The 18,605-nt window shown below is 45.6% G+C and overlaps 1 protein-coding gene across 1 annotated transcript; it reads right to left on the bottom strand.

Annotated features, from left to right (window-relative positions):
* Nucleotides 1-16: 16 nt before the first annotated feature.
* On the bottom strand, nucleotides 17-18,105 carry LOC117675887 (C3a anaphylatoxin chemotactic receptor-like). Its single transcript, XM_060693881.2, has 2 exons — nucleotides 17,867-18,105; nucleotides 17-5,509 (listed from the first exon to the last, which is right to left on the bottom strand). The coding sequence occupies exon 2, from the start codon at nucleotides 5,503-5,505 to the stop codon at nucleotides 4,543-4,545; it is 963 nt and encodes a 320-aa protein (XP_060549864.1). The 5' UTR covers nucleotides 5,506-5,509; nucleotides 17,867-18,105; the 3' UTR covers nucleotides 17-4,542.
* Nucleotides 18,106-18,605: the final 500 nt, after the last annotated feature.

The raw sequence follows: 18,605 nt of genomic DNA, 5'->3' as shown, positions 1-18,605 counted from the left end.
GTAGGAGATTTGTGATGTCTTTATCCCACTTGCTTTATTTATAAATATACAAACAGCATAATTCAAAGCAAGCAGACATTTTCCCAAGAGAAATACCCCACATCCTCCCTTAGCCATTTATAGCCAGTTTTACTCATTTCCTCTGGTTAGGGTGAAAGAGCTGGAAATCGGGTAAGATGGCAAGAGGAGTCCCGTCTTGCTCCACGCGCCCCAAAACAATAAGACCTCCCTGAAAACAAGGCCAAGTGCTTGTTTCGGGGTTCAAAAAAAAATATAAGATGGTCTTATTTTTGGGGAAACACAGAAGATATCTGGCTATCACTATCACCACCCGTATCTGGAGATGGGAAATTAATCTACAAGCTGTCCATCATATAAATAAGATTTTAGATGCCTTTTTTTAATGAAGGAAACAAGTTTTTCCTTTTTTTGCTTTTCTGGCAGCTTACTACCCACGCTCGGAAAACTTCACTGCCATGCTAGTCATCTTTGATCGTCCTGCTTCTCTTTAATTCAGCTGCGAATGATGATTCTACTAAAATGACCGTCCTTTGTTCATCCTGTGCAATTGGCAGCCGCTGGGCTAATCAAAAGGATTTTTTTATTTTTTTGCATTGCAGAGAACATTGTGCCTCTCTAGAACAGGCTCTGACGATGAATTTACATCAGAGGATAGTTGTTCCTCACTCTTTTCTCCGGGGGAGGCACTGCGATATGGAGATGATGAGAGGAAAATTATCCCTGCCCATCATAGAACGCCTGGTGCCTCGTGGCTGCCTCCAGGGGCTTACGTCAGTTGTAGTAACAGGGCAGGCATTTGGTAGTGGGTGTCACTGGTCTTCCAGCTCAGGGGTGTCCAACATTGGCAACTTTAAGCCTTGTGGACTTCCAAGTCCCAGAAAGGAATTCTGGGAGTTGAAATCCACAAGTCTTAAAAGTTGCCAACGTTGGACATACCCTATTCCAGATGATGACTGAGATACACGTAAAATGAGCCTCAACTCTACCTTCAAGTGGCATGTTGCGGTGTTCTCAGCTAGGCTGAGAAAAGTATAAAAATGTCAAGATGACACCTTCTTCCCCCCAAAAAAGTGACTTGATTTTACATCTAGGCTATGCTGAACTCGGTAACTAAGCACATCTGCATTTGATACATCAAGCTGTAAGCTAACCAAACAGGTTGGATTCAGACAACATAACTAAGCCATATTGCGATTAGAACTAAGCTTTACATGCTGGGCCACTTCAGCTGTTAAAAATGGTGGCTAAAACAAGCTTTTAAAAAGCAATGTGCATTCTTTTTCTTAAAATGCACGGGGTCCGTCCCCAAGCACAGTAGGATGTAAGACGTGGTAGGAGTTTGATGATGGCAGGAGAGGGTTGACTGTCTCTAAATTCACTCCCCGTCTCTTAAATTTTGTTATCTTAAGCAGCAGATATCTCTTCTATGCCTCCCCCTGCACCACAATCAATCTTGGGTCCAAAGAACAGGCAAGTTTTTTAAGCCCGAGTCCTCACCTGATGCAAAATACACAATGCTAGCCACATTTTGCCGAAACGCTCCACAGAGACGAGACCATCATTTGAGACATCCGGTCCCATTAACCAAGTTTGGTTGCTAGTTAGTTGGAATTCTTGCACAATCCAACTTTTGGTTTTTAGTTACGCGCGCTGGTAAAAGTTCCATTTTGTTCTCCCAGTCAGGAAACTTGATCTGAAGTAAGAGACATTAGGTCTCCCTTAAAATCAGCCCCAAAAATTGAACGGAAAGAGCGAGGTCTGTAGCTATCCAGAAAACAAAATATTCTTCAAAAGTCTGGAAAGATGGCTCTCCATCTTTCTAGAGTCATAAATGGTCTTAGAAGCCTCTTTGCAGCTGAAAATCCAGGCGGCCCAAAATTGCTCCGTTTGGTTCAAAAAATTGAGATTCTTCTCTTTTCATTGGGTGGGTCACATTTACCTTCCCAATCTTGTTTCTCTACCCTCAAGAACAGGCCACCTTAACCTTGGTAATGGGATGAGTGTTTTTTCTCTCCAAGAGGCAAATTAGAAACGCACCCCCCCCCATCTTTCACTCCATGCTCTGCACAAAGTAAAAAGGGTTAGTATAATTGACTTGGGGGGTGTAAGTCTTTAGATGGTCACTTAGAAAAAGCCCACTCTTGCTTTTCAGTGAGCTAATTATCAGTGGCTATTATTCACCCCGGGACATTATGAAGAATGGGATAATGGTAGCTAGGGTACAGTACGCTTCTTGTTGGTGATCTTTACAAATGGAAAACATTTCGAGAACAGTGAGAGCTTTTGCAAGTAATATGACCAAGACACAAAAGAGTTTTTAAGGATGAAAGCAACGCAAGGATCCTCTTAATTTATCTTAAAAGTAGTGACCATGTCAGGAATGTAACCGTATCTCAGGGGTCGGCACTCAAAGAGCCACAAAGGTTCTAACCGGAAGCCCCCCATTCAATTCTGTAGCCGACCGGAAGTCCGGTTTCCCCGCCACAGAGTCTCCTCGTAGCACGGCATCCTTTTCCCTCTACCTGTCCTAACCGAACGCCCTATCAATTGTGGAGCTGACCGGCGACAGGGAGCCGCAGCAGAGGGATGAAAGAGCCACATGCGGCTCCAGAGCCACGAGTTGCTGACTCCTTCCCTATCTGAATGCTAACTTAGAAAGTGAACAAGTTTTCCTTGATAGCAGACAAAAACTGTGTTTCTGATTAAATAATGTCATGGACACAAACCTTCATCTCAGACAGAGAACTTTCTTCAAAATAACTCACAGCATATATCTTGTTTTTTTTCCCCTGAACAATTACTCAAGTAGTGTAAAACAAAGGCTCCCTATTTTAATTGACAAGCGATTGATCAGTAGTTTTAAAAGTCCCCGTAGGTGCAGACACAGAAACCCTGCAGTATGCTTTGAAAAAATGAAAAATTATCATGTGCTACATAAGAGGAAAAAGTGCCATGGGGGAGGATCCCCACAAAAGGGATGCTTTATCTTACTTAGATTTTTTTTAAAATGGGACCATTTAATTGTTTTAAATGATTCCTTGTGCTCTGACCACAGTTCCAAAGCTCTGGCATGACACTAAATGAGTGTTTTTTTAAAAAAAAACCTCAGCAACTTTAAGATGTGTGGACTTCAACTCCCAGAATTCCCCCCCGCTGGCTGGGGACTTCGGGAAGTTGAAGTCCACCTTCCTGAGGAGTTCTGGAAATTGAAGTCCATACATTTTAACAGTGGCTGAGAATGAGAGGCACTATTATGTATAGGAATCTCGGGGTTATTAACTAGACTGGGAAGTAAAAAGACAACAATTCTCTTGTAAAAGCACCAGCCAACCATTTCCTTCTGATGCCCAGAAAATGGCCTTGATGGATGTATGCCACCAAGAGCCAGGCTTAACTTGACGAAAAATTTGTATTTTTGTAAGAAAAATGAAAAGGGAGGAAGGAGGAATGCATGGAATAGGACAGTGTTTCTCAACCTTAGTGATGTGAAGATGAGTAGACTTCAACACCCAGAATTCCCTAGCCAGCCATGAATTCTGGGAGTTGAAGTCCACTCATCTTCACATTGCCAAGGTTAAGAAATACTGGAATAGGATATAATCTAGAAAAGGTAACCAGAGATCCAGCTATACTGACCACCATGACAGAAATACACCAAGCGGTCGAATTTTTTTTTTTCCCTGCAGATTTTGCTTTACAGTAATTTACATTTTTGAGACGGGGAATTAGGGAACTGCTCAGCAGAGTGGTGCAGTGGCGTAGAGGTGAAGCTCTCACCTCGCAATCAGGAGGCTGCGAGTTCGATCCTAGGTAGAGGCAGATATTTCTCTCTCTGGGCACACTTGAGAATATATCTGCTGAACAAAACTCCACATTGGCGACAGGAAGGGCATCTGACCATTAAAAAAACACTCTGCTAGCTCCATTCAGTTGCCCAAACTCTACCCCGCAAGGGATTATGGGGTCTTTAAATGATGAGGAGGAGGAGGAGGTAGGGAATTGCTCTAATTCCTCTCCTGCCCCACCCCCACCCCACTTTCCCAGGGAGTCTGTGACCCAAAAACATTTGGAGAGGAGAGCATCTGAACACCTATAAGCAGGATTGCTTCTCCACGAGCTGCTGTGAGTTGAAAAAAAAACGGAGCGGTTGAGCCGATAAACAGCACACCGGATGCAGAACTGTACTAGCTTAAGTAAGGCGGCAATCTTTTCCACTGAAGTGTACCCCCCGTCCCCCACCCCACTGAGCTCAATGGGGACTGAAGTTTGAGTAGACGCAGGTAAGGAAATGGAGGGAGCCAGCATGGATAAAAGTGGAGAGATCCACAGCTGGACTGGTTATGCACATTCAGCAATTCTATGCTTCCATTACACCAAGGTAATGCGCTAATTAACTCATCGTTTTCACTTCCATCCTAGTTTTTAGTCCTTGTCTCTCTGTCCCTCCCACTCCTTCTAGTTTGAGAATGCCCTCTTTTGCCAGGGAAACCCTGAGAGACCAGCTTTTCTGGTTGACTTCTCTCAGAGGTTGGCGCCCAGAGGCGCTTCCTCGAAAGCGGTCTTGAAGACCTGCAGCAAGGATCTCCTGACGGCATCCTGGAATTCCTGCCCTACGAAGACGTAAAGCAAGGGGTTGATGCAACTGTTGAACATGGCCAGGCATTTGGAGAGGGGAATGGCCACCAGCCGCATGCTCTCGGGCACGCGATCCATCGAGATCCTGGCCAGAGCCAAAGCATGATAAGGGAGCCAACAGAGGAAAAAACAGAAGACTACCCTGGTGACTACCAAGAAGGGTTTGCTGGATTTGTTCAGCTTCTTCTTGGTCATGGTCACCACCAGGATTGTGTAGGAAATGGAGATCACCAGCAAGGGGAGGAGGAATTGATAGAGGAAAATGCAAATGGTGAGGACTTCGGCTTGTTGCCAGTCCTGAAAGATATCCAGGTTGTTGCAAGAGCTCCGGTTGTTGTTATCCACGGAGACCTGGGTGAAGAAGTAGGAGCTGGGGACGAAGAACGCCAAGGACAGCAGCCAAAGGAATCCGCAAGCCGCCCAGGTGAGCCGAGGCGTGCGGTAGTTCTGGCACCAGACGGGAGCCACCACCAAGACGCAACGATCCACGCTGATGGAGCTCAGGAGCAACACGCCGCTGCATACACTCAGCCCGAAGAGGCAATTGGCCACTTTGCAAGCCACGGAGCCAAAAGGCCAATGCAGGTCAAGCGCCAAGTTGAGTACCGTGACAAAGATGAGGGAGGTGGACGCTAGGTCGGCTAAGGCCAGATTGAAGAACCAGACGGTGTTGGAGGTCCATCGCAGCTTCAACCCGGTGACCCACAGGACGACCCCATTCCCAGTCACACCAGCCAGGAAGATAAAGCTGAATATCACCCCTGTGATAACCTTTATGCTGTCCTGCACGGAGTTTTCCTCCACGAGCACTTGGGGGGAGGAGCCATTGGCACTCAAGTTTGTTGACATCTCCCTGTCGAAGAGAGAAGAACAAGGATGAAGATCCGTGATTCTTAGCTATCCACACTAGGCAAGGCGATTTGTTTGCCAGGGATCACATTTTTTACCAAAAAGCAAATGATTCCCAAGGGTCGCAAAGTTATTGATGGTAATGTCCCACCCTTGCACTACTACCGTATTTTTCGGAATATAAGACGCTCCGGACTATAAGACGCACCTACCTTTTTTGGTGAGGAAAACAAGAAAAAGAAATCTGCCTCTGCCTTCCAGCAATTTTGCCTCGTTGCAGCAAACAGCAAACAGCCTGCTTTACTTTCATTTTCATTTTCAGCATAGCTTGAATAGCACAAGAAAAAAAAATCTGCTCCCAGCAATTTACCTCCTTGCAGCAAGCAGCAGAGGCCCCTGCAAAACAGATGAGAGCAAAACAGCTGAGAGTCGGGAGGCCGATCCAATCAACTTGTGCTAATTAGGCTGTGCTGAAGCTGAAACAAGCTGTTTCTTCTTGCTGCTTGCTGCAAGGAGGTAAACTGCTGGGAGGCAGAGGCCAAAGGATGGGGGCCACTGGGCGGGCGGGGCTACATACGGTGTATAAGATGCACCTAAATTTTCACCCCCTTTTAGGGGGGGAAAAGGTGCATTTTATATTCTGAAAAATACGGTAACTATTAAAATTGTACTGCATCAGAAAAATGTGACTAAGCATCACTGGATGTTTTTAAGAAGAGATTGGGCAGCCACTTGTCTGAAATGGTAGAGGGTCTCCTACTTGAGCAGGAGGCTAGGCTAGAAGATCTCCAAGGTCCCTTTCAGCTCTATTCCATTCCATTTATCCCAGTGTATGGACATCACAGTGACCATTACATGGGGTCAGAGTTGGCTTGCAGACGGATGCCCTAATTAAATCATGAGCCTTGAGCCAAGCTTCAAAAGAGATCCAGTTACTTATTAGGAGCTTCATATTGGCATGTTCCCAAGTGAAGCCAACTCTGACCCCATGTAATTTATGCCCCAATTATGACCCTGTTACCCCCCCTCCCCAAGGTGTATCATCAATCACATTCGCCAATGGAGCAATTTCACGGGTTGTAGAGATCCCTCCCTTCCAGCTGCTGTGTGTAACCCTGGGAGACAGCCTTGAGAAAGATAAGTCTGGAATGTGCATCTGTCTTTGGCTGCCGTGCTGTTTCGTCGATTTCCCATCCCTCTTGCCTATGGCAACTCGAGAGCAGGCCAGGGATGCTTTGCGAGTTGACAGGCATCTTATCTTGAAGAACATGAAATCTAGCATTTGACCCAGGAAATTGTAGGGTTCAAGTCTAGTTGATAAACCTCCCAATAGCCCCAGCATGGCCAATGCATTATATTCATAACCTGCCTTTTCTTTGGGAACTCTTGCTTTTATCTCAACTGAGCTGAGAAAGGGTGATTTGTCAATGTCACTGCATCAGCTCTGTGGTTTAATGAAGGCTTGGTTCTAGATCAATGCCTCCCAACCTTGAGAAAACATTGATATGTGGTGTAAGAGACAACCAGGATGAGCTCGAAGGAGGGGGTCAAATGTGTCATCAGTCATGAGTCACTTACAAAAAGATCTAAGTCCAGTCCAGCTTGAATTCCTTCTACTCTTACCTCCCACTAATTTCCCTTGACTGTTAGTAGTTCAGATTCTCTTAGAGAGCTTAATCTTGCAGTAAACCTTTATACCCATTTGAACTGCCTGGATCTTCTGATTTCCTCGACACTGGACATGTGGACCTGCAACTCCCAGAACTCTGTGCGGTGGTTGAGGAATTTGGGGAGTTGAAATCCACACATCGTAAAGTTGCCAAGGCTGAGAAACAGTGATCTAGAACATCCCTTAACAAAGCACTGTGCTCCAAAGTTGCAACCCAATCTCCATCTGGAAGACTATAAATTGCTTACCTTTGGACTGTATCTTCAGTGGGCAAGCTGTGATATAATTGGAGGGCCAGGTGTAGCGTAAGCATGGGTGGCTTCCTTGAACCACCCACGCTGTGGAACTGGTTGCGGTATAAAATCAGATACGGTCTCTTACTTGGCTAAGATCTACGTTGCAATCAACTGGAGCAAAGCTACATCAAAGGGAAAGAAGTTCCCTGGTTGGACTCAGCTCCAGGTAACAAGATGGACCACGTTTGACCTTGCCTTTTTCCAAGATAGTTCATCAACTTCCCAGTTGAGCTGATACAGGTAGTCCTCGACTTACAACCGTTTAGGGACCATTCTAAGTTACCACAGCACTGAACAACGTGACTATGACTATTGTTTTCACAGTTACGACCTTTGCAGCATCCCCATGATCATGTGATCAAAATTCTGATGCTTGGCCACTGGTTCATATTTATGACCGTTGTATCTGAAGGTCACATGATCCCCTTTTCCCAAAGGTGCTTTTTCAAGGGGCAACTGGACTTTTTCAAGACGCACTCACAACTTCTGAATAATCGTTTCCACTGAATAATTGTTCTAACTATCAGGAAATTTCTCCTTAATTTTAGGTTGGTTCTCTCTTTGATTAGTTTCCATCCGTTGCTTCTTGTCCTGCCTTCAGGTAGCTTTCGAGAACAGCTTGACTCCCTTTTCTTTGTGGAAATCCTTGAGATCTTGGAACCCTGCTGTCATATCACCCCTAGTCCTTCTTTTCATTAAACCAGACATACCCAATTCCTGCAACCGTTCTTCAAAGGTTTTATAGCCTCCAGTCCCCCGATCATCTTTGTTGCTCTTCGCTGCACTCTTTCTAGAGTCTCAACATCCTTTTTTACATTGTGATGACCAAAACTGGATGCAATATTCCAAATGTGTCCCAAAGGTGCTTTTTCAAGAGGCAACTGGACTTTCTGGTTTTTCTTTGAAGACGTTTCACTTCTCATCCAAGAAGCTTCTTCAGCTCCTCTTCAAAGTCAGATCACGGTTAAGCAAAGCAGGGAGCGGGTCTCTCCCACAGATACAGAGCATTCCGATCTTGATCACTTTGTTCGATATATAGGGCAGGGGCAGAGGTGGGATTCAGCTGGTTAGGATCAGTTTGGGTGAACCAGATGTTAATTTTAATCTGGTTCACTGAACTGATTATTCCAAGGACGGGCTCCCCCCGCCCCCCCTGCCCCTCCCAGGAGTCTCCACGCGGCCCGTTTTGGATGCCAGGTAAGTGCAGGGCATGCGTGGAGGCTCTGGGAGGGCGAAAAACGGGCCTATCGGAAGTCCGGAAACAAGTCTGTTTCCGACCTCCGGTACCTGGGGGAGGCTATTTTTGCCCTCCTGGAGGCTCAAGGAAAGCCTCTGGAGCCTGGGGAGGGCAAAAACGAGGCTGAGTAGGCCACGCCCCAATGGCCACGCCTACCCGGCAACCGGTCAGCAAACCGGTTGCTGTAATATTTCAATCCCACCCCTGGGCAGGGGGAAATGAGAGAGAAAGTTAGAAATTAGAAAAGAAAACCAGACGTCTGCCAGCATCTTCAGCCTGCAGCTCAAGATGGGATGATGAAATGGAAAATGCTGTGTTCCTGAATTTTCCCTCTCCTAGGGGTGCTCTTAGCTAAGCTGAAACCCGCCCGTCGCCCCAATCGCCTGTATTGTCCCCTCTTCCGTAATGGAAATTTTCAAGGGCAGTCTCTGTTGCTCTGGTTACGATATTACCTTCCGACATTGTTAGAAATATTGCAGAGGGAGGCAAGAACATTGGCGAATGAGCTTCTATTCAAAGCTAGAAAGTTACCATGGGGTTGCATAGGGGCTCGGTTGCCAAGCGATGCGAAGAGAGTTGCCAAGTGGCACAAGTTGAGCGCTCAGGATGTGACCTCTGGAAGCTGAACAGGGCCAGGTGTGGGTGTTCCGAAGAGCGTCAGAAAGGGATATAGAGGCAGCTCCAGCCAACCACACATCGTCATCCTGAACCCCATCAATGTTTTGATGAGCTTCCATTCCTTGCAACGCAGAGGGGGAATTTTCCATTGGATTGCATTCAGAGTCACGCAGCCTTGAGGTCAAAGAAATTTTGTGCTGGTGGCGGTTAGAATGCAGCATTGCAGGCTAACTCTGCCCACAGCCAGGAGTTCGATGCTGACCAGCTCGAGATTCACTCAGCCTTCCATACTTACAAGATCAGTAAAATGAGGACCCAGATTGTTGGGTTGACTCTGTAAACCGCTTAGAGAGGGTTGTAAAGCACTGTGGAATAGTATAAAAGTCTAAGTGCTATTGCTATTGTTAAGTGAGAGAGTTGTTAAGCGAAGTTTGGGCCCTTTTTACGACCTTTCTTGCCACAGTTGTTAAATGAATCACTGCCGTTGTTAAATTAATAACATGGTTGTTAAGTAACGCTGGCTTCCCCAGTGACTGTGCTTGTCAGAAGGTCGGAATGCAGTATTGCAGGCTAACTCTGCCCACAGCCAGGAGTTCGATCCTAACAGGCTCAAAGTTGACTCAACCTTCCACCCTCACAAGATCAATAAAATGAGGAGCCAGATTGTTGGGGGCAATAGGCTTACATTTGTAAACCACTCAGAGAGTGCCGTAAAGTACTGTGGAGGGGTATATAAGTGTGAGTGCTATTAGTGCTATTAATATGGTTGCATATTCACGGGTTAGAACTGAATAAACCAATGAAAACCGAATGGGGATTTACTCAAAGGTGTAAAAGGTTGTCAAAAGGCAACTGGATATTCTTAGGAGGTTTCCCCCCCCCCCTTGAAAATGTTTCGTTTCTCATCCAAGAAGCTTCTTCAGTTTTCTTCTTGGATGAGAAGTGAAATGTTTTTTTTGGGGGGGGGAACCCAAGAAAGTCCAGTTTATTTATTTATTTATTGGTTCGATTTATATGCCGCCCTTCTCCGGAGACTCGGGGCGGCTTACAATGCGTTAAGCAATAGCCTTCATACTTTTGTATATACCTGCTTAGTAGGGCTTTCAGGGCCCCCCTAAGCGGTGTTCTTTTTTATACAAAGTCAGCTTATTGCCCCCACAATCCAGGTCCTCATTTTACCTACCTCAAAAGGATGGAAGGCTGAGTCAACCTTGAGCCTGGTGAGATTTGAACTCGCAGTAATTGCAGGCAGCTGGTGCTACTTAATAGCACTTTAGTCTGCTGCGCCACCAAGGCTTTTTAAAGTTGTCTTTTGAAAAAGCACCTTTGGGACAACCACAGCCTGGATGGTTGAGAATAGCCGATTGGAGATTTAGTTTCCCTTTTTGCAACTTGGCCAGTGAGGTGGGGGGGAAACATTGAGCAGGGAAAGTGTGAAATATGAGCGGATTTGCTCAAAGGGCATTTGTAGGGAGGGAGCGTTCCCGTGCAAATTTTCTCAGACCAATTTGACGGGAGGGTGGATAACTTTTCAGCTCTCCCGGGCTTGGCCTGATCTCAAAATCCTTCCGCAAGAGGATCAGTGATCTGCTTCATCGGAAAACCTCGGACAGATCACGCATTCCTCAACAGCCAGCCAGTTTCCCTAGCTAGGCTTTGGTTTTGTGGCTGCCGATAATAGCGTTCAGGCCTTAGAAGTGTGATTACTCTTTTGGCAACAGAGAGGAAGCTGGTTGGTGGATGACTGAACTTAGTTTCAGTCCAGCACTGGGCATGTCGGAGCCGAGAACATAAAACCAGCAGGAGGTTCATCACTTCGAGCACCACTTGTTGCTTGCTGGCAAGTCCGCATAATAATGTGAACCTGTTATGCAACCCTACTGCTTCAAATGGGGTTATTTGGTTACAGCCGGTTTGGATTTATTGGGGATGATTATTGGGGATGAATCTCTCCCTCCCTCCCTCCCCCTCCTTCCTCTCTCCCCCTCTCTCTCTTGCTCTCTTTCCTTTCCTTCCCTTCCTCCCCTCCCTCCTTCCCTTTCTCCCACTCCCTCCCTCTTTCTCCCCCTCCATCTTTCTCTCCCCCTCCCTCCCTCTCCCTTGCTCTTTCTCTTCCCTTCCCTTCCTCCCTTTCTTTCCCTCTCCCTCCCTTTCTCCCTTGCTCTTTCCTTCCATTCTTCCCTCCCTCTTTCTCTCCCTCCCTCCCCCTTCCTTCCTCCCTCCGTCTCCTTTTCTCTCCCTCTCCCTCCCTCCCTCTCTTCCTTGCTTTCTCTTCCCTTCCCTTGCTCCCTCCCTATTTCTTCTTCCCTCTCCCTTGCTCTTTCCTTCCATTCCTCCCTCCCTCCCTCTCCCTCCCTTTCTCCCTCCCCCTTTCTCCCTCCCTCCCTTTCTCTCCCCCTCTCATTCTCTCTCTCTCTCCCTCTCTCTCTTGCTCTTTCTCTTCTTCTCTTCCTCCCTTCCTTTCTCTCCCTTGCTCTTTCCTTCCCTTCCTCCCCCTCCCTTTCTCCCTCTTTCTCTCCCCCTCCTTCCCTCTCCCTCCCTCCCTCTCCCCCCTCCATCCCTCCCTCTCTCTCTCTGCATTGTGGGGGACAAGTTTCAGGTGTTGCTCAACAAGGAGAAGTGCCTTGCCTGGAAGGAGATAAGAAAAATGGACCAACGGCTATATTTGCCAGGGTTTTTAAAAATATTTGCTCCACTTCCTAAAACTGAACCTCCCATTTTTTTAAAAAAAGATATTATTATTATTTTCTCACAGGCTCTGCAAAACCCACAAACCACACACCTCCTTAACCACACACCACTTTAATCACCCTTTTGGCAAAAGGGAGGAAGTTGGATGATGAACTTGTTAGTTTCGTTCCAGCGCTGAGCGATTCCGAGCCAGAGAACATCAACTCAGCAGGACGTCAAACAAAAGAGCCCATCATCTCTAGTCCTAAGAGATCCGTGGATTTTTCAAGAGGTGGGAGAGCCCTTCACGGTTCTGACTTTCCGCTTCTGCCTTTCATCCTCTTGTCTTTTCACACCTAGCTTGGCAAAAGCCTGGTGGCGCAGCAGACTAATAGCCTATTATTAACATTCAGCTGCCTGCAATTACTGCAAGTTCGAATCTCCCCAGGCTCAATGTTGACTCAGCCTTCCATCCTTTCTAAGGTAGGTGAAATGAGGACCCAGTTTGTGGGGGCAATAAGCTGACTTTGTATAAATATACAAAAGTATGAAGGCTATTGCTTAACGCATTGTAAGCCGCCCTGAGTCTCCAGAGAAGGGTGGCATATAAATCAAATAAAATAAAAAAAAAGGCACAGAAACCAGCCCAATGGCAAAGAAAGGTCGGCTCCATCCGAGTTTTCCAAAGCTCATTTCTTCTTTTCCTTTGCCGTCGGCTTCCCACAACCTATTAAGCCTCGGTGTTGTCATTCTTCTGGTTTTGATTTCGAATGCTGCCTGAACCCAACCATGTTTATCTCGATGAAAACCAAAGTTCCCTAGAATAGAATAGAGCTGGAAGGGATCTTGGAGGTCTTCTAGTCCAGCCCTCCACCCAGCTCAAGCAGGCGAACCTATATTATTTCAGATAAGCGGCCTGTCCAGTTTATTCTTAAAAACCTCCAGCGATGAAGCACCCACAACTTCTGGAGGCAAAGCTGTTCCACTGGTTAATTGTCCTCAGTGTTAGAAAGTTTCTCCTTAATTCCAGGTTGCTCCTCTCTTTAGTTAGTTTCCATCCATTGTTTCTTCTCCTGCCTTCTGGTGCTTGGGAGAATAATTTGCCCCCCTCCTCTTTGTGGCAGCCCCTCAAATACTGGAATATTCCTATCATGTCCCCCTTAGTCCTTCTTTTCTTTAGACCAGCCAAAGCCAAACCCTGCCAGCCATCCTTCACATGGTTTAGTCTCCAAACCTTCGATCATCTTAGTTGCTCTAGTTAAGTAAAGCATAGCTTAATCTGAAAGATGGACGAAGATTTGCAACTGGAGGAAGAAAAAAATCAAATTTCTCACTCGGGACCTTTATATCGCAGTACTTTTATACCAGGCATTTTCTATAGTAGCACTTTTGTCATTTTGGGTGTTTGGAAGAGGCAGAGAAGATCGAAGCCTTTGTCTCCGAGCACAGAATTATTAGGATGCTCGAACGCCAGCATCCGAGAGGACCAGACTCTAATTAAAGATCCGTTTGGGGGGGTACACTGGTATAATTTTAAATCGTTTTTAACTGGGTTACTGATTTTAATTTGGTATTGCATTGTGATTTGTATTGAAGTTGTCATTTTGTAAGCCGCCTTGAGTCCCTAGGGAGAAAGGCGGCATATAAATCGCAACAAATAAATAAATAAATAAATAAATAAATAAGTAAATAAATAAATAAATAAATAAATAATTCCCACAAGACTGTCTTCCCCAGCTTGCTTAAAAAAAAAACAAAAACACTCGATCGGATGCATTCACACGACCCGTGTCGGCTAGACACGGGTTTGGCGCGGCGTTCCGCGCCTTGCGCGAACCCAGTTCTTTCGATCGCTCGCTGCAAACCCGCACCGCGATTTTCATTCGGGGGAACTCGAGGTCGGGGGGATCGTGAGAAAACAGCCGGGCAGGCATCCATCCATCCATCCATCCATCCATCCGTCGTTCGCCTGCCCAGCGCAGGGACGGGAAGGCAAAGGCAGCTGCGCCCCCGCGGCGGCTCAGCTTTCGGGCCGAATTAAGTCTCGCCGCCCCGCCCGCCTGTCTGTCTCCGCTCTCAGCCCGGCTGGTTAATAATTAGGCACCGGGATGGAGCGAGCGGCGCTGGCGGCGCTTTCGGGGAGGCCCCGAGGCGGCGGGGAGCGGCGGCGCACGTGCTGCGGAGCTGCCGAGGCCCATTAGCCCCGCGCTAATCGATGCGCGCCCAGCTGCTTCGGCACCCACGCCCGGATAAGGCCAAGCGGGCGGGCCGGTGACGCTGCGGCGTTCGCTGGATTGGAACAGCGCTGGCTCCGGAGCGGGAAAGAAGGGAGGGTGGGTGGGTTGTGGCCGCCTCTACCACCCACTCTATAATGGATTATTCGCACTTGGAATATAATATGGAGATTCTCAAGTCATCCATCCAGATCCCGATTGTCAGAAAGTTGATTTTTTTTTTCTTTTTTTAAATTTTTTTTATTATTATTATTTTAAAACATAAACATAAAACACATCTTTTCAAAACAAAGCTCTTGATCCGGTCACAAATTCATAAAAATCACTAAGAAATTTTAGATTTTCAATTAAAATTAATTTTTAATTTTTTATGATGTTTGTGTGTCTATATTTTTCTTGACGGTACACCACCTTGAGTCCTACGGGAGAAAGGCGGTATAGAAATATAAGAAATAAAATATAATATAATAAAATTAACACAACTTCATATTTTACTCAGTTATTTCCCTCAAATCTATTATTTAACTATGCCGTTATCCCCCCAAAAACCCGTTAACTTAAATCTTAAATCTTAAATTCCAATTATCATTCCCTTTTTTTCTCTTTCATTTGCTTGGATGGATATATTTTTGAAGCATGAATCGTACGATTATTATAAGCATTCATAAAAGTATTGAATTCCAACAGAATCCAAGTCAGAGCTGGAGAAGCTTCTTGGATGAGAGAAGCTTGAAACGTCTTCGAAGAAAGAAAAACCAGAAAGTCCAAAAATCTTGGGGAAAAAAAGCACCTTTGAGACTCTGCTGTGGATGTGTAAGAAAACAACAACAACAACAACAACAACAACAACAGCCTAGGGCTCTCTTATCCATTTTTGGTCGTCACAATGTAAATAAGATGTTGAGGTTTGGGGGAAAAAGTGCAGCGAAGAGCAAGAAAGATGATCAAGGGAACTGGAAGCTATAAAACCTATGAAGAACGGTTGCAGGAATTGGGAACGTCTAGTTTAATGAAAAGAAGGACCAGGGATGATATGACAGCAGGGTTCCAATATCTAAGGGTTGCCACAAGAAGAGGGACTCAACTTATTCTCCAAAGCACCTGAAGGCAGGACAAGAAGCAATGGGTGGAAACTAATCAAGGAGAGAAGCAACCTAGAACTAAGGAGAAATTTCCTGACAGTCAGAAAAATTAATCAGTGGAACGACTTGCCTCCAGAACTTGTGAATGCGCCAACACTGGAAGCTTTTAAGAAGATGTTGAATAACCATTTGTCTGAAATGCTATAGAGTGTTCTGTTTGAGCAGGGAGTTGGACTAGAAGACCTCCAAGGTCCCTTCCAATTCTGTTACCATCCCCCGCCCCAACCTATCCCGATGCCAGTTCTCACACTTCCCCATTCACAAAAACTCAAAAAGCTGGTTGGGCGATTGGCTTCACTTGTGGGTCAGCTGAATCTATGGAAGTTAGTCCCACAAACTTCGGTTTAGCAAGTTGAGAACACCTGTACTAGGGATTCGAACCGCCCAACTGCCAACCTTTCTGATGGACAAGCTCAGCGTCTTAGCCACGGAGCCACCCAGTAGTTGGAATTCCTCAAAAAGGGAGAGCTGAAGGCAGCCACCCAACATGCCTGGGCTCCCCGAGATCCACTCGAGCTCTTTTGCGCTGCTCTGTTCACCACGGCCCCTCCTAGCTAAGGGCAAACGCCGAAGGTTCCCTATTCTATAAGCCCCTTCCGTCTTTTATCCCCTCCCCCCTCCCCAAGAGGCTCTTGTGACTGTGTGCACTGAGTGCAGGAGGCCTTCACATGACTCTTTTTTTAATGGAGGAAATATGGTAACTCCAGCCCCCCAAATTTAGGTTTCCCATATTCACTATAAGAGTTGTTTCCCCTCCCCCATCCATGGATCGAGCATGCATGCACACAGCAGGTCTGGCCATTGATGGAATTTATTTATTATTTATTTATTAAACTTATATGCCGCCCATTTGGCCCCAGGAATCTTACAATCATTCAGTTAAAACTGCAGAGCAAAACATTAAAACAACAGAGATCTCAAATTAAGATTCAGTTAAAATGAACCAAGTTGGATAAGAACTGTATAGGGAAGCAGAAATCCACGAAGAATCTACTTAATACTTTGCATCTTCCACTTTTTCTCTCTCGCAAGAAAGTCGGGTGGAAGAGAAAAATTGGAATTGCTGTCGAACGTTGTGGTTTCTGAATCCCAGTGTGACGTCCAGAGGAAAAGACAATGTGCCAAGATGTTTCTGAGCATTAGAAGAAACATCCCTGCTGGCTCTAATTTTATTTGCTTTTTAAAAGATGATCGTAATTTTAAAAAATGAATGGCGAACTAGTGTGCTCCGAACAGCCTGAGAGATAAACCATTTTTCTAGTTATTCTCCCAAGGCCCCCTTAGATTTCCCGGACATTCTTAGAAAATAAAAATGGGAATAAAAGTTCAGAACTGGTTTTTTGTTTTGTTTTTGGGCTTCTTAATAAATGGGTGTTTTGTGATTGGCCAACATCCACTCTGGCCATCATTCCGCAAGCGTGCCCCAAATATGCGCTCAAGATTCCCACTGTCCCCTCTGACTCCTCAAAATTAGAGAACCCTCATTTGATCAGACCAGACACTGTCTGCCAATCTAGGAAACAACCAAAATGCGAGTTATGATAGACTGGAGTTAAACTTAGAATATCCTTTGTGGGCTGTGTTCACACAACAAGTCAAACCCTGATTAGCAAAGCCCAATGTCTGGGTTCACACAACCAGCCAGGAACGGTTACATATTTTAATGAGATGTCTGGTTCATTTCACAACCAAAGACAAAAGACTGGGTTTCAAAGCAGGGGCTTCGTTCAAGCTTGTCTTCGCACGTTGTGTGAATCCATCCACCGAGTTCTTTTTCTCCCTTTTCCTGGTTCAATTCTCTACCGTCTGTCTCCGATTGGTGGATGCCTTCCTGCTTCTTATAGCTAATTAATTGTTCTAACTGTCAGGAAAAAAATTCCTGATAGTTAGAACCATTAATCCGTGGAACAACTTCCCTCCAGAAGTTGCGAATGCTCCAACACTGGAAGTTTTTAAGAAGAGGTTGGATAACCATTTGTCTGAAGTGGTGTAGGGTTTCCTGCCTAGGCAGTGGGTTGGACTAGAAGACCTCCAAGGTCCCTTCCAACTCTGTTACTCTATTCTATAATTGACAAAAGTGAGCAGTGTTTTCCAGGGTGCATTGAAACACACCCAACCGAGGGGGCAGGTGTGCAATTCCACGAATAGGTGGATTGAATCCAGAGTGGGGTAGATAAGCTGAAAGTTACACCCCTTTTTTTCGAGGTAGGTAAAAACCATCATTAGAGAGAGCCATTCTTTTTAAAAGTTTTGCATCTATAATAGTAATAACACTTCAAGAAAGCTTTTTTGCTTAATGCTTGTCTACACGACATCTCAAAATAATCACATTCATCGTCTATAATACTTAAGCAGAATGGAACATAACTTGGGAGGTGGGGGAGACTCATCTTAGAAAGCCCTTTCTTATTTTTCCCACTTTATTCTTATTATTTCTCCCAGGATAGAGGGGTGGGGAGACGTAAACAAGGCAGTCCTGGCGGGACTCCACTCACCTTACTTCGCTGGCATTTGCTGCCTCTCCCGGATGAAGAGAAGGAGAGGTTTCCAGCTGTCCCCCTTCCCAGCCATCGGCGGCGACAGGAGAAAAGAAGGGGGGTTTTTCCCACGGCTGCTCAGGCAGGGGAAATGCTGCTAAGTCCAGACCCAGGCAGGGAGTACCTGGGCTTCAGTAGAGAGGAGGAGGAGGAAGAGGAGGTGGTGTTGATGGTGCTGTCCATCAAGCTGAAACTCGGGGATGCTGTGTGAAAGAACAGATGAATGAAAGCAGATTAGCTGTTCCTTGAGAGATGGCTTGTTTGCGTATGTGGGTGTCGGTCTCGCAGTCCCTGTGAGTGTGTGCTGTGTGTGTATATATATGTGTGTGTGTACGTTTGCACTGGGCTGATTGTAGCTTATTTGCGTGTGGGTGGATGTGTCTCTCTGTGATCTTGTTGCACTGGGCTGATTCAATACTATATGTAGCAGTGGACTAATCGTGGTTTGTTTGCATATCTGTCTATCATCTATTTATATCTACTCATCTATCCATATCTATCTATCTGTCTGTCTGTCTTTATCTATCCATCTATCCATCTTTCTATCTATATCTATCTATCTGTCTATCTATCTATCTATCTATCCATCTTTCTATCTATATCTATCTATCTGTCTATCTATCTATCTATCTATCTATCTATCTATCTATCTATCTAATCTATCTACCATGTTTCCCCGAAAATAAGACCTTGTCTT

The sequence above is a fragment of the Pantherophis guttatus genome, chromosome 10 (genome assembly GCF_059756535.1).
Source record: "Pantherophis guttatus breed Tessera chromosome 10, ASM5975653v1, whole genome shotgun sequence".
Taxonomy (NCBI): Eukaryota; Metazoa; Chordata; class Lepidosauria; order Squamata; family Colubridae; genus Pantherophis; species Pantherophis guttatus.
This window is presented reverse-complemented; position numbering and strand designations above follow the sequence as displayed.

Coding starts and splice junctions, on each gene's coding strand:
- LOC117675887 (XM_060693881.2), bottom strand. CDS start 5,505: ATGTCAACAAACTTGAGTGCCAATGGCTCCTCCCCCCAAGTGCTCGTG.